General features: G+C 44.3%; 1 protein-coding gene across 7 annotated transcripts in view; it reads right to left on the bottom strand.

Annotated features, from left to right (window-relative positions):
* Nucleotides 1–215: 215 nt before the first annotated feature.
* Nucleotides 216–25,180, bottom strand: part of samd11 (sterile alpha motif domain containing 11) — a 280,049-nt gene continuing 255,084 nt past the window's right edge. For 4 of the 7 annotated variants that reach the window (XM_048615169.1, XM_048615170.1, XM_048615175.1 and 1 more), the window contains 3 exons: nucleotides 9,576–9,703; nucleotides 6,772–6,882; nucleotides 232–1,763 (listed from right to left, as the gene is read on the bottom strand). In XM_048615169.1, the coding sequence (XP_048471126.1) occupies nucleotides 1,524–1,763; nucleotides 6,772–6,882; nucleotides 9,576–9,703 (479 nt within the window). In that variant the 3' untranslated portion in view covers nucleotides 232–1,523. Of the gene's footprint in view, nucleotides 1,764–6,771; nucleotides 6,883–9,575; nucleotides 9,704–25,180 lie in introns of all 7 variants that reach the window. The other 3 variants (XM_048615168.1, XM_048615171.1, XM_048615167.1) reach the window with 2 other exon arrangements.

The raw sequence follows: 25,180 nt of genomic DNA, 5'->3' as shown, positions 1-25,180 counted from the left end.
AAACGTTAACTCTGTTTTCTCCGTCACAGATGCTGCCAGACCTGCTGAGCTTTTCCAGCAACTTTGTTTTTGTTCCTGTGTTTGTTATTTTAAATGAGCTGAGGGGAGTTTGTGGTCCCAAAGAAATTGTCCAGGGAAAGGGGAAAGCAGCATGAGAGATGAACATTAAAACAAACAAAAGGCTGGCAAAGTTCCACATTCCAACAAAACACTAAATTGTACCTTTTTTTTGTGGGGGGCTTTATTTCACTAAAAGTGAAAGACAAGGAGGAAAGCAAATTAACAAATAGGCTAAAATTATTTTACAAATCACCATATCCTCATTGTTTACAACTGCAAAACATTTAATGATAGTTTGATGCAGTATGGCCAAAACCAGCTAAAGGAACAACAATTTTTTGATTTTTTTTTAATTATTCTTATACCACCCTTTTAGGGCTGAATATTACCATATATATAGTGCTAAACATATTCGACTTACCAACAGAATTTCCATAAATAACATAAATGTTCCTTATGTTGATTGCTTTAAAGCAGCAATTAAGGTTTGAATAGCAATGAAAAAGGATGAGAAACTTTCCCCTAGCAGTTTTTACATTTCTTTTTCCCTATTCCCACCCAGCCCAAAAAATTCAAAAACGTGCAACTACACAACAACAAAAAAAAACAAAATAAGTACCAAAATTGTCTTTGTAACTAGTTTTGCTCATACAACTTGCTGTCCAGATAATGAATAGCTATTATCTTGAATTGGTCATTTTAAAAACCACCTTCTAAACTCTCATACCTGTGCAGTTGTGGTCCTGTCTGATTTGTTTAAGTGTGCTAGAGTAGTGATTAAACCTCTACAGTGAGGCACTTTTAAATTGTGTCCTGCAGACAAAAAAAAACCATTGTACCATTTAGAAATGTAATGTAAACACAGACCAACAACCCATTATCTTTGGTTTAGCACTTGACAAATGCATAGACACTAGCATTATGAGTCAAAATGAGTGCTTATGAAATTTTTTTTTACATTAAATGTTTAATCCCAGGTCTGTGATATAGAAATCTTTTTTTGGTACAAGTGCACAGTTCTATTTATTTTTGTTCCCCCTCTCAGTTCCGAGAAACAAAGAAATGTGGGTGGGGGGTGTCTTTCAGCTTGAAGCAGAAACGGAGGCTGGTTTCTCTCTCCCCTGTCGGCGAGCTGAGATAGCCTCACCAACTCCTCCATTCAACCAACGTCCTGTCCCTTTTGTATTCTTCCTCCGTCAATTTATAGGTTCTGTTTTCTGCAGCTTTTCAATAGCTTTCCAGGATAAACTGTAGTCTCGAAGATAAAGGGAAAAGAAAAAGGAATGTGTGTGACCGTACTTTGTTTTTTTGTCAAAACGTGTTTAGAAAGCCGGAGTGTTGTATTTTTCTTCCAAAAAGAAAAAAAAGAGGGAATGCAGTCAACTGATGAAGTTGGCAATCCTATAAATACTTTGGTTTCAAATAACAGCAACTTGACTTTCTCTCCGAAGCAAAGGTCCCATTCAAGACTGTGGTTTGGTGAGATCCCCAATTCCCATCACGGAGGCGCTGCCATTTTCTTGCTTCGGGGAGATGCGGCTGACTTGGAGGCCACAGTATGGCGAGGCTACACTGCCGGTGGACGACGGGCGGTTCTCCGTGGGAGCGAGGTCTCTCTCGGGCGGCCTCAGTGCCGCTGGTGGCAGTGCCAGTGGCAGTGGGAAACTGGCCATGTACAGCACTCGCCCGATCCTCTTGGCAACCTGTGAGGGGGAAAACAAAAAATATCCACATTACCATCTGCTGCCATTACCCTGCACTACTTCAAGACCACGGTGACTAAAAGCTAGCATTTCATACTGGGAAGAACAACAGGAGACCATTCAGCCCCTTGAGATTGTTCAGTTCAACCGGGTCATGGCTGATCTGTGTCTCGATCCCCCTGACCCACCTGGTTTCTGTAGGCCTTGGAATACTTGCCCAACATAAATCTGTTGGTTTTAGATGCAGATAACAGTAGAGGTCTTAAAATTCTTTTTTATTTATTTATTGATGGGATGTGGCTGATGCTGGCTAGGCCGGGATTTATCTTCTGTACCTAACTGCTCAGAGAGCAGTTAAGAGTCACAGAACAGAATCCCTACAGTGCGGAAGTAGGTTATTAGGCCCTTCAAGTACAAACCAACGCTCTGGAGAGCATCCCACCCAGAACCAACCCCCTACCCTATCCCTGTAACCCTGCAATTGCCATGGCTAACCTACCTGCACATGCCTAGACACTACGGCCATTTCCCATGGGCCAATCCACCTAGCCTGCACATCTTTGGACTGTGGTAGGAAACCGGAGCACCCGGAGGAAACCCACGCAGACACGTGCAAACTCCGTACAGACAGTTACCCAAGGCTGGAACAAACCCACATCCCTGGCGCTGAGGTGCAGTGGAGCTAACCACTATACCACTGTGCCAACCGCATTGCTTTGGGTCTGGAGTCACATGTAGGCCAGAACGGGTAAGGATAACAGATTTCCACTGTGCTGAACTGGGAGTGCAAAGGCAGCAGTTCCATATTGCTATCTGCTACATCCTGCTGGGAAATACATCTACACATTAGAAGGCTACAGACTTGGCCTCAATGGTGCAAAGAGATTGAAGTTGGGGTAAGTCAGTCATGACCTTATTGCATGACCAAGCAGCCTCAGAGCATAAGGTCTACCCTTTCTCTCATTCTACCTCCGTCACAGTTATGCTTTGTGCATTGGTCCTGAGCTTGGGTACAGGGTCATCTCTGGTCATTTTAACTTAGCAACAAGAGAATTTCCTTATTCCAGCAAAATTGTGTGTTCCAAGGGGAGAGACAGCATGATATTGTGAGTAAAGGAAACTTTGTCTCGCCTAAAAACCCTTCCTTATTCCTTCACTGCAAAGGGACTGGATTATAAGATTCAGGAAGTTCGGTAACACTGTGCAGGCCACTGATGAGACTTATTTAGGGTGGGACTACTTGCATCGAAGCCATCTCAGAGAAGGAGCTTATTGAGTTGAGGAGTTGCCTTATGGTGAAAGGTTCGATCTATGCTCAGAGGAGTTTAGAAAAGTGAGAGCTGATCTCATTGAAATGTTATATACTTAAGGGATTTGACAGGGCAGATTCTTAGAGGATGTTTCCCTTGTAGCAAAATCAAACTAGGGGAACATTTTCAAAATAAAGGGTCCCCAGTTAAGACTGAGGTGAGGAGGAATCTCTTTAAAGAGACTTTGGAATTCTCTTCCAGAGAGTAGTGGAGATTGGGGGTCTTATTTGAGAATCTGAATAAATATACAATGCCGACTGGGACAAAGTGCTGGAGAAAGTCAGGTCTGGAAGCATCACAGGAGAAAGAAACAGTGAACGTTTTGAGTTTCATCTTTGTTTCTGCAAACCAGGAGAAGGGTCACACTGGACTTTAAATTTAAACTCTTTCCCTTTCTGCAGATGATGCCAGACCTGTGAGTTTATCTATCGTTCTCTGATTTCCAGCAACACTGCTTTTATTGGACGCATAATCTTCAAAGAGGTCATGCATTCTGGGAGTCGGGCAGGAAAGTGGAGTTGAAGCCACAATCAAAACCAGACAGGATCTCGGTGAATAGCAGAGCAGGTTTAGAGTCACACAGCTGCACAGCACGGAAACAGACCCTTCGGTCCAACTCATCTGTGCTGACCAGATATCCTCAATTAATCTAGTCCCATTTGCCAGCATTCGGTCCATATCTCTCAAAACCCTTCCTATTCATGTACCCATCCAGATGCCTTTTAAATGTTGTAATTGTACCAGCCTCCACCACTTCCTCTGGCAGCTCATTCCATACACGCACCATCCTCTGTGTGAAAAAGTTCCCCTTTAGATCACTTTTAAATCTTTCCCCTCTAACCTATCCCCTCTGGTTTTGAACTCCCCCACCCTGGGGAAAAGACCTTGGCTAGTCACCCTATCCATACCCCTCATGATGTTATAAACCTCATGAGGTCACCCCTCAGCCTCCGATGCTCCAGGTAAAATAGCCCCAGCCTATTCAGTCTCTCCCTATAGCTTAAGCCCTCCAACACTGGGAACATCCTTGTCAATCTTTTCTGAACCCTTCCAATTTTAACAACATCTTTTTTATAGCAGGGAGACCAGAATTGATCGCAGTATTCCAAAAAGAGGCTTGAAAGGCTGAATGGCCTATGCATGATCTTAAATGGAGCTGAAATCAAGATCGCTTGGCTCAAAAAGGCAGTATGTGTAGGGAGTATTAAACCTTTCTAAGCCTGAGATCAACAGATTGTTTTCTTAGGTGTCAAGGAATGTGGTTCAAAGAGTTGTGAAAATAGATGTGAGGTACGTTTAAACCATGGATATATAATAGAATCAGCTCCAAACGTTAAATGACATCCTCCTGTTCCAATGTGTGTGTTTTAGGGACATGGAGATTACAAATTGGAGAGATTTAGATCCATTCTAGTCTGCAGCCCCATACCCAGCAGCTCCCATCTGCCTTAAGTTGGATTTGAGAGGAACGCAGCATTGTAAAAAAAAAATTATGGGAGAACTCGGTGATAAAACATTTCATAAAATAATTTCACAACTGTGAAATAAATATTGCGACTAATAAAAGTGAATAAAATGCTCTAACCAAGTTAACTTTGTTAATGAACTACAATCTGTCTTTTGATTGATTACTTAAATATTAAAAGCACAGAATTAATTCTTCAATAAAGCCTCAGCATTCCACAAGATTACATTTTGAGTATTCTATTGGATGGAGTTGATTTGAACTTGTTTATTGTCTGAATTTTGAAGTTATTTAAAAATGTTAGGGTATAATTTCCTTCTAAATTTACAGTATAATAAGAACACACTGTTGTTATTACTAGTTTAACCAAAGACTGTAAGACAGCCCCATCAGTCACTGTGTCCCCTGAGATGTAACTGGCAGGATGAATGTTGACATGAGAATTAAACTGAACGTTATAATGAGAAAAAAAAAGTGAAGGATTGTGATGAAGGAACATTGAGCAAAAATATCTAAGCAACTTGAGGTGGTTACATCAGGTTCACTGGTGTAAAAGCGACACTTACAATCTTTACACCCAGCACACCTGAATAAAGATTGTAGAATCCCTACAGAAAGTCTGATCTACATGAGAGTCTAAAACAGCATTTCAAATGGCAAATAGCAGCTGTCCTTATGAAAGTTAGCAGGACCCAAAAGGTAACGGTGTTATATCCCCAATTGTTTTGTACAGCCCCCACAACAATAGAAAGTGAACTGGATAAGACGTGATCATTTCTTCCACAGTAGTTCCTGTTGGGCATGTGTGTACATAAGATGACAAGTTATTCTGAATGTTTGTGCATTGTGTCAGTCGGGAAACAGGGCCACAACAGGCCGGTTCGGGACCTACTGGAAGGAATTAACTTTGTAAGGAATCATACGCCTGAAATGGGCATCTGGAGTGGACTGGAACCATTTAAGGAACAACAGTGATGGCAGGGCCATGCATCCTAACTGAATGAATGGGCTGAATGGCCTGCTTCCATCCCTATCCATGCTGTGACCTGGCGATGGAGTAAGGATGGAGGGCAGGGCTATCTGTGCTGCTCAGTGTGAAGGATTATACAACAGCAAGAACCTAAAACAACATAAAAGTGGGCTGGCTGACTGAACAAAGGGAGATGAGAATGTGAATCTTGCTGGGATTGAAGCAGACAGTGTGCATGCATATAAAGTGAAGCTTGATGGGCATTTGAGGGAAATAGGAACAGATGGTCACGATGATAAATTTAGATTAAAAAGAACAGGAGGAGGATCTGGACAGGCTGGGCCAAATGGACTGTTTTGGGGTTGTACACGGATGTAATCCTATCTGAGGCAAGTGCCTGAACAAACTTAGCTGTCAGCAAGTACTTGATAGGCAATTAGATGAAACCCTTGCATGCAGCCCCGGCCTTTTTAAGGAAGCTACAGGCTTTATTTTAATTGGTTGCATCTTTATGCTGACTCTTGGGATAATAGGTCTGATGTATGAAGAGAGAGTGGAGCAGTTAGGACTACATTCATTGGAGTTTAGAAAAATGAGGGGGGAGTCTGATAGAAACCTGTAAAATCCTAACCGGAACACAAACTGGGTGAATGCAGGAAGGGTGTTCCTGATGACAGGGGGAATCCAGAAGCAAGGGTCACAGTTGAAGAATATGGGGTAGAGCAGTCCAAAGATGTGCAGGTTAGGTGCATTGGCCATGGTAAATTGTCCTGCAGTGACCAGGGATGTGTAGGTTAGGTGGATTGGCCATGGTAAATGCAGGGTTACAGAGATAGGTCTGGGTGGGATGCTCTTTGGAGGATCAGTGTGGACTCTATAGGCTGAATGGCCTGCTTCCACACTGCAGTGATTCTGTGATGGAGGACTGAGATGAGGAGAAATTTCTTCACCCAGACAGCGGAAAGCCTATGGCACACCCTGCCACAGAAAGCAATTGAGGCACAAACGCTGAATGTTTTCAAGAAGGAGATAAATATCGTTCTTTGGGCTATGGGGATCAGAAGAGTGTGGAGAGAAAGCAGGAACAGGGGACTGAGTTGGTTGATCAGCCGTGATCCTATTGAATGGTGGAGCAGGCTCGAAGGGCTGAATGGCCTACTCCTGCTCCTAGTTTTTACGTTTATGATCACTGCATCACTTAAGCCATTAGAATGTGGAACGTATAAAGTGTGCTCGACTTGCTGGGTCAAAGAGAAACATTACCTGTGCTCGTATTTTTAGGGCTGGTCCCAGCTTCAGGCCCATGGTGTTCAGTAAGTGCTCCTCTGTTAACAGAGGCAATGTCTCTCCATCAATGGCTTGCTCTCTGAAGACCTGTACATTAAACAATCAATCATATTATTAATTTCTGAATTTTCCGAAGAAGGGTCTAGGCCCGAAACGTCAGCCTTCCTGCTCCTCTGATGCTGCTTGGCCTGCTGTGTTCATCCAGCTCTACACCTTGTTGTCTCAGATTCTCCAGCATCGGCAGTTCCTACTATCTCTGTAACAATGATATTATTAAGCTGGAGAAGGTTCAGAAGAGATTTGGCAAAATGTTGTCGCGTATGGGAGGTTAGAGTTATTATTGCTGGATAAGCTGAGACCTTTTAAATGGAGCGTGGGAGGTTGAGAGGCACCCTGATAGTAGATTGTAAAATAATGAGGGATATAGGTAGAGTTAATGGTAGTTGTCTTTTCCCTAGGATGGGGAATTTCAGGACTCAGGGGCACATTTTTAAGGTGAGAGGAGAGAGATTTAAAAAAAGACATGAGAGGCAAACTTTTTGACGCAGAGGGTGGTTTGCGTGTGAAATGAACTTCCTGAGGAAGTGGTGGATGTACGTACAATTACGTTTAAAAGACATTTGGATAAGTACATGAATAGGAAAGGTTTGGAGGGATATGGTCCAGGAGCAGGCAGGTGGAACTAGTTTAATATGGGATTATGGTCAGCACGGGCTGGTCAGACCGAAGGGTCTGTTTCCGTTCCGTATGACTCTATGATCAGTGCTCACTGAAGCAGTGCACAGGTAAAAAACGTCTCAACCCATATTTCACAGAATCTCGGAATCATTGCAGCAAAGGAGGAGGCCATTCATCCCATTATACCTCTATCAGCTCATTCAGATTTGTTCGGTAGAATCACAAGCAGTAAAGGGAATCAGGAAAGTGTGATGCAGCAGCTGATTTAACCACTTCATGAAACTGTCAAAAAGACCTAACAAACGTTATATGTGTGTGTATCTGCTACCATGTGGTTTAGGGTCAGGGCTGGCTGAGTTAGCTTAATGCCACCAATCCTCCTTTGGAAATTTTCTAACCAACCTGTTCAGTGATGTTACTAAACGCCTCTGGAGCAGATGGAACTGGAATCCAGGTATCCTGGCTTAGAGTTATGGACAGTACCATCGCACCACAAGAGCCCTTCAAATGAATCCAGTTGGTTCAGATCAAAGCTTTACCAGAACAACCTGTATGTCTCTCTCCTTGATAGCTTCAATGTTCAGGCTGTTATATTTCAAGGCGGTTTCAAGACACTGGTTTATAATAAAAATTCATATAATTGGGCACATATATATTTATTTTAATCAACCTGTTTTTTTCCCTTTATTCTTTCACAGGTTGAGGGTGTCACTGGCTAGGTAGCATTTATTGCCCATCCCTAATTGTCCACAGGGCAGTTAAGAGTCAACCACATTGCTGTGCATCTGGAGTCACATGTAGGCCAGACCAGGTAAGGACAGCAATGATGTAGGTGGGATTTTCTCATAGAATCTGTACATTGTGGAAGCAGGCCATTCGGCCCATCGAGTCCACACCAACCCTCTGAACACCCTTCCATCTAGACCCACACCCCTACTCTATCCTTGTAACTCTGCAACTCCCACTTCACACTATGGGTACTTTGGCAATAGTCCATCCACCTAACCTGCACATCTTTGGATCGTGGGAGGAAACCAGAGCAAACGCCACACAGACACGGGGAGAACGTACAAACTCTACGCGCACACAGTCACCCAAGGGTGGAATTAAACCCGGGTCCCTGATGCTTTGAGGCAGCAATGCTAACCACTGAGCCACCATGTCACCCCTCTTTAACCCAGATTTTTAACACTGATCCTCTAGCCTAGAGAGGTAGGAACACCGCCAGTGTGCCATTAATGGGCACAGCAGTTTATAAAGTAGTCATGTTAATCGCCTCATAATCAGAGGCCTGGACTTACAATGGAGATGAGTTCAAACCCCTCCATTGGCAATTTGTAATTTTGCATTCCGTTTTTAACCAAGTTAAAAGACAAGGAAGAGGGGCTGATTATGTTGAGTAGATAGCTGTGTGAAGCTAAGGAACGGTACTTATTTAATATTTTACCTGAGAAAATGTCTGGAATTCACTTGATTTGTTTTTAGTTGTCAGATTTCCAATTGGAAGCTCCCGTCCCAGTTCATCATTGGCTAAAGTTGAATGATTCATTGTCAACTGTGTCAGTTCATATTCTTCTATCTTAGAAATGGTTTATGGGAGATTTACTTATTAAAAAAAATTAAAAGCAACTTATTGACATATACTAAATTTTTAAGTTGGAATCGATGCATGTAAGCAGTCACTATCCTTAACTTGTTTATCTAAAGAAGAAAACCTTATAATTCAACACAAAAATGGAAGGTAGTATTGCAGAAGGTAAAGGAGTTGTTCGGAATGGAATAGAGCCCTCGAGAAAAGTATTTTGACTGCGACAGAACACCTCACCTGGTGGGTAACATGGGTGCACAGGGGAATGCTCCCATGTGTCTGAGACTGAACTGCAGTGTCAAGCATTATAGAGAAAAGCTTTATGTCTCCCCTTCTCTAACTGGCAGTCAATGGTACGGGCACTAGGCACCTGTTCCTATCCTCCATTCACACTGACACAGATGCAAAATTCACACTGCGATGCTGTTGAGGTGCAATGGGTTAAAACTGAGTTTGAATGGCAACTTTATTCAGAGAGGAGGCAGCGACAGCTTTTAAAGATCAGATCACTTACTTGTGTATATTCCGCACAGCCAGAGAGACCATTAATGAAGTTACAGACGTCGTCAACAGTCCATTTGCTAATGTCCTCCACTGTAGCACCATCCTCTCCATCCAATAAGAAGCTTCCAATGCTGCCTGCTTATGGAGAAGAGAATATGGGTTGTCATTTATAGTGCTGCTGGCTATTAGCAACATGAGTGAGGTTTTATATCCATCCAGAGAGCTTCCATTATTTTATATTATTCAACCAGCCAAGGCCAGTCCTTCCACTCAATCACTTACAGGAAACTAAACATTAGATGAGTGCACTTTGGCAACTCATGCTTCATAAGACTGATCCCACTGTATTAACAAAACCTGTAAGAGCTTTGAACAAGTTCTGGGGTCCAGCCTTTAGGAAAGATATGAGGGTGCACAGGAGATTTACTCACATGGTTGGAGGAGTGAAGCTGGGCTCACTTTTTGAGGTAAAGGAAATTGAGGGGCAACTTGATGGAGGGATACAGGATTATAACAAGTTTAGAGATGATTAGCGATCAATGCTTTCAAAAGGGTGGATATGAGGATTATTAACCTGTAAGATTAGAGCAAGGAAATGGAACTGAGTGAATGCTCTACAGAGATCCAGCATTCACTCAATGGGCTAAATAGTATCCCTTCTATGCCAATAATAACTGCTCATGCATTAATAACCAAACTGGGAGCTGAATCCCTGGCTACTGCGCGAAAAGCTCAATAGTCCATAACTGGACAATATTTATATAAAATATCACTTGATTGTACAGAGTTCATATCTTGCTGAAAAGAGAAACATGCTTTCAAAGCTTTTCATCTTGCACTTTCAGGAGCATCGCTAGCACGCCAAATTTGAAAACCATCACAACAATTTATACAGAAGGACGAAAAGGTTCTGAGTGGTTTACAAATTGACACTGGCCGTGGCATCGTCATGAGACAGCAACAGAGCGTCATAGGCTCCTCAGGGTCTTGAAAAAGGCACAATTGAAGGATGTGGACCTTACGCCGCAAATGATTTGCTGATCGAATGACACAGTAGGTTCCTTCAGTTGCTTGTCATAGGCAGAATACAGACTGTCCTCAACCAGCCCTGACTATAAAACCCAAAGAACATGTCACCCCGGAGATACGATTCTGCAATTTAGCAAACGCTTGATGAACAATTCCAAGTGTGCTAACAGCTAGACTGTGGCTCATTTACACAAAGTGACATATGTTCCTTATGTGGGAAACCTTTCTGTCCAAAACTCATGGGCTTCCCGAGGGGTGCTCCCTAAGTTGAAGGCACTGAGTCTCTGATCAAAGGACCTGACCAGTAAGTGGGGCCCACACAACCAAAATATTCACCCATTCTGTGACACCCATCCTGACCCCGGTCAATCTGCAGCCTACAGCCCGAGAGTTGTCCCAGGGTGCACTGCTCTCCCACTAGCACCACATGCAAAGGATTGCTGTTGGCCACTGATTGGTCGGCAATACTTCTGCCCCAGAATCTCTGATCCCAAGGAAGGCCCACCACTGGTCTAAAATGGCACATCTCTCCCAGAGAGGACAAAGAATTCTCACTCGCTCTTCAACCGGTATTAAACACACATTTCATTTCCCCACCCAGTGGTTACTTCCTAACACCAATTTCACCCTTTTTATTTTCCTACAGATATAGGGTCTCCTTTTGAGGTGCATTCCACATGCACCAAACTGTCCCTTGCCTGTAGGCATAGATGATGAAAGTTGACAGGGAGGTGATGGCTTAGTAGTATTATTACTCGCTAATTAATCCCGAGGGGCCCATGTAATGTTCTGGGGACCTGGTTTCAAATCCCACCATGGCAGATAGTGGAATGTGAATTCAATAAGTGTCACCAATTAAGAATCTAACCATGACCATGTTGATTTTGGGGGGAAAAAAGACACAATCTGGTTCACTAATGTTCTTTAGGGAAGATAGCTGCATGCTTACTTGGTTTGGCCTACACGTGACTCCATACTCATAGCAAATGTGATTGACTCTTAACTGCCCTCTGGGCATTTAGGAATGGACAACACATACTGTTCAAGTCAACGATGTCCACATCCTGTGAATAAATAAAGTTGGCTAAGTCTTTGACTAGGCAGGAGCTCAGAGTTGGGCTTGGTCCTTTGGTCTTGGGATACCCACAGAGCCAGTAGTCACCATACAGGGCTCAGGAGCTAGGTACACTGCCATGGGACCAATGGAGAGCCCCACCCAACATGAGATGACAAGATATAGAGCAAAATTAGACCATTCGGCCCATGGGGTCTGTTCCACCATTCAATCAAGGCTGATACATTTCTCAACCCCATCCTCCTGCCTTCCCCCCACCCCCATAACCTTTGATCCCCTACTAATAAGGAACATATTTATCTCGGTCTTAAATAGATCACTCTGAGCTGAGCTCAGCTGACCGAGGACAAAATCCTTTCTCTTGCCCTGTTTACATGCTTTGCCTCAGGACATCTCCAGCTGGAATCAGCAGATAAGAAAAAATCTGTTCCATGTTTCTCGAGCAAAGCTGCGCGTTGTTTTTTTTTAAGCACCGGTTTCAGGCTGGAATAAGCAACAATCACAGCCAACCAAATGAATACCTCGGGAGCTCTTCACTTGCTGGGTCATAATATCGGACCTATCGAGAACTGTGAGCTATCTGTAACCTGCACTCCTCTCCATTTACATTACTCTCCACCACCCCCAATAGAAACCGGCCCATGTTATGTTCAGGAGTGGATAATAACAAAAGGCACAGCATCCACTTAGCTGCTTTTGTACAAAAGGTCAAGTTGTGTTTTGTTCTCTTAACGTACAAATGGTTACTGCTGAGCCATGAGGGGAGCTGGCCGAGAGAAGATAATGAGGAGAACAAAGCACAGGAGGCAGGCTAAACATGCATCACCCTTCAAAGCAATGGCTCGCTGACACTCCCTCATTAAGGGCTCCATCCACTGAATTATAATCATTTAGCTTCCTAGAAGAGCTGGTGAAATCCTTTGACTATGGCTGTGAATGGTAGAGCAAAGGAAATTGGGATGCACCAAGAGGCCAGAATTGGAGGAATGCAGCCTGTTTGTGGGGCTGGAAGTGATTGGAGGTTTCTCTTGGGGGCGGAGGGGGGAAGCAGGGGGAAGAGATCAAGGGGAAATTGGAACACATGGATGAGCATTTAGACCATCTTGTTCATGCTGACCCAAAGACACCCACACGCCCTTTCTAATCCCATCCTCCTGCACACGGCCCATTGCCCTGCAGCTTACAACACTTAAGCTGCAAATCCAGGAACCCACAGAGCCAGTGCTCACCATACAGGGCTCAGGAGCTAGCTACACTGCTATGGGTTTTTAGGATCAATGAAGACACCCACCCAACATTAGACCATAAGATACTGGAGCAAAACTAGGCCAGTCAGCCCATGGAGTCTGTTCCACCTCTGGTGCTAACTCCACCACCAACTCAGGCAGTGAATTCCAGACACCCACCAACCTCTGCACAGAAAAGGCTTTCCTCACGTTCCCTCTAATCCTTCCACCATTAGCTTGAATCTATGATCCCTGGTCTTTAACCCCTCAGCCGAGGGAAACAGGCTCCTCCTGTTTACCCTGCCTCCATCCCTCACAGTTTTGTATACCACAATCTTCCCCTCACAACACTGAATCATCAAGCCCTGAGGCGACACAAACACGGTTGAGGAATACAGCAGCTCAGGCAGGGACGAAGGCTGGTGACTTTACAAAAATGAACAGACGGAGTAAAGGGAATAATTTCTTAGATTTGCTGTAGTTACTGAGCACGTATGCAAGATCTTGGTCACAGTGACCTGAGATCACATGGAAATGGGGCCTGGGTCTGTGACAGTACAAGGGAGATGTCCTCTCTTACCATCCTCAACTATAGTCACCTTCACAAAGCCTGTTACTCTTCACTCAGTTGCAAGTGGATACAAAGTACACGGTAGACAAAATGGAAGACTCGTGGTCTGAAGCTCAGTGCCTTGTGAAGGATCTGGTGAAATCTCACACAGCAGCCAAAGACAGAAACATAAGCAATGGCTAAGGAACACAGTAAAAGGCAAAAGCTTTCAGTTTTGCCAATATTCAATCGGGGACGGTATTTTTGATCATCAAACAGACAATGTCAAACAAGCAGAGTGACAAAATCACTACCTTCAAATGCTGCAGAGTTAGATGCCAGTGTACACGTGGAGCCTGATGATGTGCTCCAGGGATAATGCGCCAAGGGATAACATGGAGATGTGAAAAATAGAGGGAAGGATAAAGAATAGATCCTTGGGGACTCCAGATGTTCAATTTTCAGCTGTTATAAATAAGCACTGAACAGAGACTGGGTGCAAAGTGGGAAGAAAATTTCAAGGCCAATCATTGACCAGAAACTCAACTCGACTCACCACATTAACAGAGGGACTACAAGAGCGGGCCAGAAGCTGGGAATACTGCAGTGAGTAACTCACCTCCTGACTCCCCAAAGCCTGTCCACCATCAATAAGGGACAAGTCAGGAATGTGATGGAATACTCCCCACTTGCCTGGATGGGTACAACTACAACAGCACACGAGAAGCTTTGGGGGTGGCCGTGTAGGTGCATTAGCCAGGTTTCCTGTTCAGATGATCATGCAGAGATTCCTGCTGGAGTGTGCAATGCACTGGTCTCCAATACAACAGGTCAATATTGCATTGGTGATTCCACCCATGGTCAAATAACTGGTCAATTCACTGGGGGGAATAAAGGCCAACGAGCGAAGTCCTGGTATGTTCCCAGTGGCTGTAGAGCAAATCACCACATTTATGATCAAGGAGGGAGTACATATGTATGCAAAATAACAGCAGGTAACCATCCAGCCCTTGAAGCCTGCTCTGCCATTCAATAAGATCACAGCTGACCTGTTTGGGTTTCAGATCCCAGATTGCCATCTACCCTGATAACCTTGAACTCCTTTGCCGAACAAGATTTATCGAGCTCTGTCTTAAAAATATGCAGGGGGAGTTGATGGCCTAGTGGTATCATCATTGGACTATTACTTCAGAGACCCAGCTAATGTTCCAGGGAGAGGAGGTTAAATTGCACCATGGCAGATAGTGGAAACTGAATCCAATAAAAGTCTGGAACCAAGAGTCTCAAAATTGATGAGCTGGAATCCGAACTCCAAACACTGCGGCACATCCGGGAGGGGGAGAAATACCTGGATGCTGTGTTCCAGGAGGCAGTCACACCAGGTAGATTAACTAATGTTAATTCGATCGGCGGGCAGGGACAGCAGTGTGTGACTGCGAGTGAGGCAGGTAGAGGGACCCTGCAGACAGGAACACAGGAACTGCAGCCCTTGACATTGTCCCACAGGTATGAGGCACTTGCTCCTTGCGTGGATGAGGAACAGGGCTGCAGGAAGGATGAATCAACTGACCATGGCACCATGGTCCAGGAGGCCATTCAAGAGGAGGGGAGCAAAAAGACAGATTGTAGTTGTAGGGGATTCCATCATCAGGGGGATAGACAGTATCTTTTGCGAGCAGGATAGAGAATCCCGCATGGTGTGTTGCCTGCCCGGTGCCAGGGTGCGAGACATCTCTGATCGGCTTGAGAGGATACTAGAGAGGGAGGGGGAGGATCCAGTTGTTGTGGTCCACGTAGGTACCAACAACATAGGCAGGACGAGGAAAAAAGACCTGTTTCGGGATTATGAAAAGCTAGGAACAAAATTAAAAAACAGGTCTTCAAGGGTCATAATCTCTGGACTGCTGCCCGAGCCACGTGCAAATTGGCATAGGGAGGTGAGGATCAGGAAAGTAAACACGTGGCTAAAAGAGTGGTGTGGGAAAGAGGATTTCCTTTTCATGGGGCACTGGCATCAGTTCTGGGACAGGAGGGATCTATATCGCTGGGATGGACTCCACCTGAACAGGGCCGGGTCCAGTGTTCTGGCGAAAAGAGTAAATAGGGTGGTTAATAGGACTTTAAACTAGTAAGTAGGGGGGAAGGGAGAAGTGAGCGTAGAGGGAGAATAACAATTAATGTAAGGCAAAGCAGCAGGTTAGCAGATGACGAGGAAGCTTCAACTCCATTGAAATTAGGAAAAAAATTAAAGGGAAGGAGAACTCAAGAACTGTTCGTAATGGAGGTGACAGGACCCAAAAAGAAGGTGCAAAAACTGGCATAAGGGCACTTTATCTGAATGCTCGGAGCATTCAAAACAAGGGGATGAGTTGACGGTGTAAATCATGGCGAATGGGTATGATTTAGTGGCCATTACAGAGACATCGTTACAGGATGGTCATGACTGGGAGTTAAATATCCAGGGCTATCAAACTGTTCAGAAGGACAGACAGGAAGGTAAGGGAGGTGGTGTTGCTCTGATTTTTAAGGACGATATCAGGGCAGTAGTGAGAGATGATATAGGTTCTACTGAACAAAACATTGAATCCATTTGGGTGGAAATTAGGAATAGCAGGAAGAAGAAGTCACTGACAGGTGTGGTCTATAGGCCACCAAATAATGACATCGTGGTGGGGCGGGCAATAAACATAGAAATAGCTAACACATGTAAAAATGGTACAGCAATTATCTTGGGGGATTTTAATCTATATATCGATTGCTCAAACCAGGTCGGTCATGGCAGCCTTGAGGAGGGGATCATAGAATGCATCCGCGATAATTTCCTTGAACAATATGTAATGGAACCTACGAGGGAGTAAGCTATCCTAGATCTAGTCCTGTGTAATGAGACAGGAATAATTAATGATCTCACAGTTAGGGATCCTCTCGGAAGGAGCGATCACAGTATGGTCGAATTTAAAATACAGATGGAGCGTGAGAAGGTTAAATCCAGTACCTATGTCCTGCGCTTAAACAAAGGAGACTATGAAGGAATGAGGGAGGAGTTAGCTAAGGTAGGATGGGAGCAAAAACTTTATGGTGGGTCAATTGAGGAACAGTGGAGGACTTTCAAAACGATTTTTCACAGTGCTCAGCAGAAGTATATTTCAGTGATAAGGAAGAACTGTAGGAAAAGAATCAGCCAGCCATGGATTTCTAAGGAAATAAAGGAAAGTATCAGATTGAAAAAAGACACGTACAAAAAAGCAAAGAATAGTGGGAAACTAGTAGACTGGGAAATCTTTAAAGGCCAACAGAAAGCCACAAAAAAAGTTATAAAGAAAAGTAAGATAGATTATGAGAGTAAACTAGCTCAGAATATAAAAACAGGCAGCAAAAGTTTCTATAAATATGTAAATCGTAAAAGAGTGGCGAAGGTAAACATTGGTCCTTTAGAGGATGAGAAGGCCAATTTAATAACTGGGAATGAGGAAATAGCCGAGACATTAAACAGTTATTTCGTGTCGGTCTTCACAGTGGAAGACACAAATAACATGCCAAAAACTAACAGCAATAAGATTATAGCAGGTGAGGACCTAGAAACTATCATTATCACTAAGGAGGCAGTGCTGGGCAAGCTAATGGGGCTAAAGGTAGACAAGTCTCCTGGCTCTGATGAAATGCATCCCAGGGTACTAAAAGAGGTGATGGGGGAAATAGCAAATGCACTAGTAATTATTTACCAAAATTCACTGGACTCTGGGGTGGTTCCCGCAGATTGGAAAACAGCCAATGTGACGCCACTGTTTAAAAAAGGAAGTAGACAAAAAGCAGGTAACTATAGGCCAGTTAGCTTAACTTCGGTAATGGGGAAAATGCATGAATCTATCATTAAGGAAGAAATAGCAAGACATCTGGATTTAAATTCTCCCAGTGGGAACACCCAGCATGGGTTCATGAAGGGTAGGTCATGTTTATCTAATTTGGTGGAATTCTTTGAGGACATTATTCGCATGGTGGACAATGGGGAACCTGTGGATGTGGTGTATCTGGATTTCCAGAAGGCATTTGACAAGGTGCCACTCCAAAGGCTGCTACATAAGATAAAGTTGCACGGTATTACAGGTAATGTATTGGTATGGACAGAGGATTGGTTGACCAGTAGAAAGCAAAGAGGAGGGGTAAATGGGTATTTTTCTGGTTGGCGGTCAGTGGCTAGTGGTATGCCTCAGGGATCAGTGTTGGGACCGCAATCGATTACAATTTACATAGATGATTTGGAGTTGGGGACTAAGTGTGGTGTGTCAAAATTTGCAGATGACACTAAGGTGAGTGGTGGAGCAAAGTGTGCAGAAGACACTGAAAGCCTGCAGAGGGATATAGATAGTCGAAGTGAGTGGGCAAAGGTCTGGCAGATGGAGTACAATATTGATAAGTGTGAGGTCATCCATTTTGGTAGGAATAACAGCAAAATGGACTATGTTTTAAATGGTAAAAAATTGCAGCACGCTGCTGTGCAGAGGGACTTGGGTGTCCTTGTGCATGAATCGCTAAAAGTAGGATTGCAGGTGCAGCAGGTGGTTAAAAAGGCAAATGGAATTTTGTCTGTCATTGCTAGAGGGATGGAGTTTAAAAACAGGGAGGCTATGCTGCAGCTGTATAGGGTCCTGGTGAGGCCACACCTGGAGTACTGTGTGCAGTTTTGGTCTCCTTACTTGAGAAGAGATATACTAGCACTGGAGGGGGTGCAGAGGAGATTAGGATTATGAGGAGAGACTGAGTAGATTCGGATTATACTCATTGGAATTCAGAAGAATGAGGGGAGATCTTATAGAAACAGATAAGATTATGAAGGGAATAGATAAGGTGGAGGCAGGGAGGTTGTTTCCGCTAGCAGGTGAAACTAGGACTAGAGGGCATCGCCTCAAAATAAAGGGAAGCAGATGTAGGACTGAGGTCAGGAGGAACTTCTTCACCCAAAGGGTTGTGAATCTGTGGAATTCCCTGCCCAGTGAAGCGGTTGAAGCTACCTCGCTGAATGTTTTTAAGGCAAGGCTAGGTAAATTTTTGAACAGGAAAGGAATTAAGGGTTATGGTGAGTGGGCGGGTAAGTGGAGCTGAGTCTCAAAAAGATCAGCCATGATCTTATTAAATGGCGGGGCAGGCTCGAGGGGCCGGATGGCCTACTCCTGCTCCTAGTTCTTGTGTTCTTATGTCTAGTGACAACCATAAGTCCATCGCTGATTGTCGGGAAAAACCCATCTGGTTCACTAATGTCTTTTAGGGAAGGGAACTGCCATCCTTACCTGGTCTGGCCTACATGTGACTCCAGACCCACAGCAATGTGGTTGACTCTTAACTGCCCTCTGGGCAATTAGGGATCGGCAACAAATGCTGCCCCACATCCCGTTAAGGAATAAATAAATGTCATGGAATGCTCCGAGGGAATAACAGACACCTCGGCTCAGGCCGGAATGGATAGTCCTTAATTTTTAAAACGGTACCCCTCATTGTCGACTGCGCCACAAGAGGAAACATCCTTCTCACACACATCTCATCGATCAAGCCACCCACGTCGGGAGTGGGGCGAGACGAAGGGATAAGTGAAAGCAGAGGAGACAAGTTTGTGACAAAATGCTGCCAAATACAAATGAGAACATGACCCCTCACCCCCTCAGTCTGTTCCCTAGTCTCAGCTATTTCTTGTGTTTGTGCACAGCCCTCACAGTAAACTCCTGCTGCAGTGGCAGCAGTTCTCCTGTGGTTTACTGAGCAGAGGAAGTGGAAGTGAAATCAATTTCTCCAGGCCAAATCCCCGCACATACGAAGCTGGTTAGCTGTCTGCTGCCAGCGTGTGTGTGATCCACAGGGATCTCACGAGGTCACCCTTGGCTTCAAAATAAAAAAAAACCCGGCCACTTCCTCACTCTATTCTGCAGTCTGGTTCCTTCTGGCTTGCTTTTATCAGCAAAGCAACCGAATGAGGCATTTTCATCAAGTTTTGTGGTTTGGACTGATTCGATGTCCTGATTTTGGAAAGGAAAAAGGCACTCTGTTTTAGGCTTTTTCTTTTTTTTTAAAAAAATAAAGAAAAAGAACACAGCAAAATGCAAACTGCTGTTTAACTCTGTGGCAGATCGATGGGGCCCGTTTAAACACTCGGGTCTCTTGTCCTTTCATTTACCAGGAGGCCGTTCTAAATAAATTGCTTCCCCATTGACAAGCAGCTCCTTCAAACAGGGCACCTGTGAACTGGAAAGTGAGATGTGCTTTAATGTCCTTGATAAGGCATTTGATGCGAGGTGTAATCTGTCTTTGGCAGCCAAACAAACCCTTGTTGCAGAAAGGACACATTGTAGGGTTTCTCAATTACTGTGTGAGGGACAGACAATGTGTTAAAGCACAGTGAGACAGCGGAGTGTTGCAGGGAAGGGATGGGTTTTAGAAATGGCAACGAACATATGAAGTGCTCCCCACTGTTCCACTGGCCCAGGGCCAAAACACAATGCGGCACTGAGACACACATTTCAGGAAGCTCTGGGTCTGTACCGAGTCATAGATGATCTCTTCCAGGGCTCAATAATTAAACTCAGTACCTCAGAGCCAAAGACACCAAAATTATCCAGGTATCCCAGCGCTGATCACTATCTAGAGATTGATAGAAATGTGTGCGTGTGCGAGCAAGAGTGAGTGAGTCAGTGGGAGAGCGAGTGCGCGCATGAGAGGCAGAGTGTGTGTGTATGCATGACAGTGTGTGGGTGTGCATTTAGAAAAAGAGGGAGTGAGAGAACAACTTTCGGAATGTTGGTGGATGATAGCTAGTGAGGAAAATGCACAAACCAGTGTCTCCAGGAGTGGGCGGAGTGGATAGAAGAAATAAGGTGTTATACAGAACCGACGCTGAGCTTTTCTAGCAGCTTCTGTTCTTGTTTCTGATTTACAGCATCCGCAGTTCTCTCAGATTTGACTCTTGAGAAGGGGCTGGTGAGCCGCTACCTTCACATTCCTCATGGTGTCCACTGCACGTGCACAGTGTGGTCAGTGAGAGCGTTCGAGGAATTATGACCCAGCAACAGTGAAGGAAGGGTGATATACTTCCAAGTCAGGATGGGGTATGGCTCAGAGGGGAATACACTGCGTTTGATGGTGTGCTTGCCACCACATCCTTCTAGGTGACTTGGTTCTGTGTAACACCTTATTTCTTCTCTCCACTCCAGGAGACACTGGTTTGTGCATTTTCGTCACTAGCTATCATCCACCAACATTCTGAAAGTTGTTCTGAGGAAGGGACCCGAAACGTTAACTCCGATGTTTCCTTCTCAAGGTTAGTTCAGAACGGGTAATAAATGATACCCCAGCCAGCCTTACTTGCATCGTATGAACAAATAAAAATAACACAGGAGCAGGAGTAGGCCAATCAGCCCCTTGAGTCTGTTCCACCATTCAATGAGATCATGCTGATCCATGGCCTAACTCCATGTCCCTGTCTTTGATCCATTTCCCTTAAACCTTTGCTTAATAAAAAATTATCTCCCTCAGATTTAAAGAGGCAGGTAGTAAAGAGTTAACTCAAATACAGAAACAACTGAAGTCTCTGCTGTTTACTGCAGGGCCGAGGAGGACCACAAAAGGCGACAGCAGATTACAGTAAATCTCCTGACATTGTTTTTATTTTCTAACGTGTCCTGCTGTATGACCCGGGGGTGGTGGAAAAAGTTCTTCAGCTTGTAGCAGTGAATCATATCCCCTCCTGGGACCACAGCACCATTCCTTCTCAATGACCTTAGCACATTTCCCACAAAGCTCTGCACACACTAACTTGGGTTCAGAAACCTGCTGCGTCGCTGGTCTGTTAGAGCACATTAGAAACGGATTCTGAAGACATCGGGAGCAGCTAGTCTTTCCAACAGCCTTCCTCGACCGAGAAGGAAAACATGACGAGGTCTGCTCTCATTCTTTCAGCGCCATCTTCGTTGGGTTTTTCTTTCCCTTTCGACAGCAACTGATGCAAAGCATTTTCACAGCCCCTCATTAAAAAGGTCACTGGGATTATTTTTCTAAGCCGTTCAGAAATGGCTAACAGGAGTCAACAGGCTAACCAAAATACTCATGGCCAACAATCTGTTTGCCTCCTGCCATAAAAGTTTAAGAAAGAAAATTCTATTCAGCAAAAAGAAAGAACACAAAATTAAAACAGGTCGGTTCAAGGAGAGTTTTTACAAGGGAACTTATGCAGCTTAACAGTGAATGGTATTGGACTTATTTTTGAGAGCACCATACTTGGGATTTCATAAGTGTTGGGGGAGGGATCGAAATAAAACAGGTTGGTTTCCAGCAAGTGTGTCGGCCAATTAATGTCAGACAGTCATTTGCTGATGTTTTTCCCCCTCTGTGGTGTTGGACAGGTACCCACTGCATGCATCATTTAAAAAGCAGTTACCACAGCCCATTACCAAACGAGAGGATCATTGATTTTCTTTTGAAACGATAGATTCCTGACCATATGCAGCTGCACGGCATTTTATCAATCTATCTATGCTCACCTCAGAAGGATTCTTGTAGCACAGCGGTAGGATCCCTGCCTCTGAGCCAGGTGACCTGGGTTCAAGACCCACCTGTTCCAAAAGGTGTATAATGACATCTCAGAACAGGTTGATTAGAAAACATTTCTCCTTGACTGAGTGAGCAGGTCCTTCCTGTTTCAGTGTTGCTTTGGGGTCTCTTGTGGCACAGGATTAGTGTACCTACCACTGATGCAGAACAACCTGCTCCAAAGGTGTGTCATAATATCTGTGAACAGGTTCATTACAAATATCCATTCTGACTCAGTCCACGAGGAATCTGTTGACAGGATGCTTATTTTCCCGGGAGCGTCAGAAGTTCAAGGGATGAGTCAACCTTATAGAGGTTTATAAAATCATCAGGGGCATGGATAGGGTGAATAGCCAAGGTATTTTCCCCAGGGTAGGGGATTCCAAAACTAGAGGGCATAGGTTAAATGTCAAAAAGGAAAGAGGAAAGATTTAAAAGGGACCTAAGGGGCAATGTTTTCATGCAGAGGATGGTGCATGTATGGAATGAGCTGCCAGAGGAAGTGGAGGAGGCTCGTAGAGTTACAACATTTAAAGGGCATCTGGATGGCTACACGAATAGGAAGGGTTTAGAGGGATATGGGCCAAATGCTGGCAAATGGGACTAGATTAATTTAGGATGTCCGGTCAGCATGGACGAGTTGGACCAAAGGGTCTGTTTCTGTGCTGCATATCTCTATGACTTTAAGTGTCACCTTTTAGCGTGTTTAAGGCCATCTCTTGTTTTAGAGAACTGCCTGTAGCACAGGAAAGTTGAAAACTCTGGCTGTTCGAAAGGGATCTTTGAAGGACAATCTTAAAATTGAAACAGAGGTAAAAACAGGATTGAAACATCCTTGATGGTTAACTGCACCAATGCAGCATGGATTGTATGGTGAGAGGTGATAATGGGGACATCATGTCAAGACACGTTCTACTGACCACACACCGAGTTGCCTTTAACCATGTATGAGTTACACAGATTGCATTCAATTGCTGGTCTGTACAATGTCGACTGATTGGAACTTGGGTAGAGCGTGGTCATCAGTTACCTGAGACCAGAATTTGGGGGGCGGGTGGTGGTGGTGCGTAGTTCCAGCTGCTGTTCTTCCTATAGCCTTACCTTCAGCTGCTGAGGCCCCACATTCTGGAATCCCTGCCCCAGACCCTTCCACCTTTCTGCTCAGTCGCTCCATTGGAAACCCTCTGTAAAACCCATCTCTGATTAAGCTCCAGACACCCGTAATAATAGCACCTTTCACTCCATCCACCTTCTGCTCATCATCTCCCCTTAATGTGCTGTTATCCTAATGACTCTAGGGATAAGGAGAGGAGATTCCTCAGTCTGAGGTACCTCACTACCCAGCCACATGTGGGAGTATGTACTCAGACACATGGTGTTTGGCTCACAGTGCCAGGACAGTGGGTTAACAAAGACCTTATGTATAATAGAGCCAGAAACCAAGGGACTGGAAGTTTCAGTGCACCTGTGAAAGAGAGAGTTAGAGTATGATACACAGGAGGGAAGCGAGGATTCAGTGACAGAAACTAAAACAATCTCCCTTTCCAGCTGAAAAGCAAGGGGTTATGCATTCTGCCTGGTGCTCTGTGAGTCCCACCAAGAGAGGTAATAAGCCAGCCAAGAGACAGTTTGCATTTCAAATGTTGCACTCATTCACTAAGCAACCGCACTGAATTACATCTGGAAGCAGCCGTCCCACTTTCCCTGAATGGAGCAGTGTTGGATTAGGTATTGACGTTTTGTGAACACTGCTACTCCTTATTTTCACCTGTCACTTTGCTTTTACCAGCAAAGAGAAACATGATTGCATACAAAACCTGTCAGACCGGAAACCGCATTTTTGTTATAAATTTCATTATAAGATGGTGTTTAGAACCATTTACCAGGTCTCCGAGAGTATTTACAAGTATTGAATTTCCTTTTCTAACCCCAATCATGCCTGGCATTTATTTCTCAGATCAATAGCCACATTGAAAGTTAACATTTTATTTAACCTAACCTCTCCTACACATTAGTCACCCTTTGCTCTCTTTAGGACACAGACAGGTCAGGATTGCACAGATACAGACAACTTCCTGACAGCCCATCTTCATCACCCCCTAAAGCCAAACAGTGCACAGACATGGGTTCAGCTGTCACAGTGAAACAAGCAGGGATGTTCATGTACTGGCATTATCATTTGACTACTAATCCAGGCTAATGCTTTGGGGACATGGGTTCAAACCTCACCATCGCAGTAAGTGGAGCTTAAATTTAGTTAATAAATCTGGAATGAAAATCATTTTGGATTTTCGCACAAAAAGATATGGTTCACCGACATTCTTTACAGAGGGACATCTGCAGTCAATTTGGCCAAAATGGGACTCTTAGACCCACAACAAAATGACTGATTCTCTGCTACGGCTAGCAGAGAAAGCAATTTGAGGGTAATGAGGGATGGGCAACAAATACCAGCCTTGCCATCAACACCCACATCCAACGAATGGGTACAGAAAGAGCTCAAACGCATCTCCCCACCCCACATGTTTCTGTGTGTGGTCAAGGCTGTTCTTCTGATATCAACTCCCAGATGAGCTACAATTTCCTCCAAAGACACTATCTTCAGGAAACATCAAAATAAAAACCTCTCGCTGGCCACTATCTTAGAGACTGAGGAAAACCATTCACAATGCTTTTGTTCAAACACGAGTTGAACTTCCATTACTTATAGCCTTTCCAGCATGAAGTCTCTCCACTTCGTTAACACCCATGGGCTTTGTTCTCTGCTGATAAAACCCCTAGTTGCTGCCTTTGTCACCCTCAGATTCAACACCCTCCATCACCCATGTCCTCTATTACCTTGTCAGAAGTCACACGACACCAGGTCTATAGTCCAACAGGTTTATTTGAAATCACAAGCTTTAGGAGCACTGCTCCTTCGTTAGGGACTTCATCCCAATATCTCAAACTTTAAAAAAGAGAGAGTAGGAGGCCATTCAGCCCCTAGAGCTTGTCTTGCTGCTTGATAAGCTCACAGCTGATTGTGCCTGAGCTTTGCATTCTCACCCAACCTACAATACCCTTAGGTTCCAGACAAACAGAAGATTCAATCTATCGCTGCCTTAAAACAATGACCATGCCGCCACCACTCTCCGGGGTAGAGAATTCCAATGCCTCACAACCCT

The sequence above is a fragment of the Rhincodon typus genome, chromosome 31 (assembly GCF_021869965.1).
Source record: "Rhincodon typus isolate 14 chromosome 31, sRhiTyp1.1, whole genome shotgun sequence".
Classification (NCBI taxonomy): domain Eukaryota; kingdom Metazoa; phylum Chordata; class Chondrichthyes; order Orectolobiformes; family Rhincodontidae; genus Rhincodon; species Rhincodon typus.
This window is presented reverse-complemented; position numbering and strand designations above follow the sequence as displayed.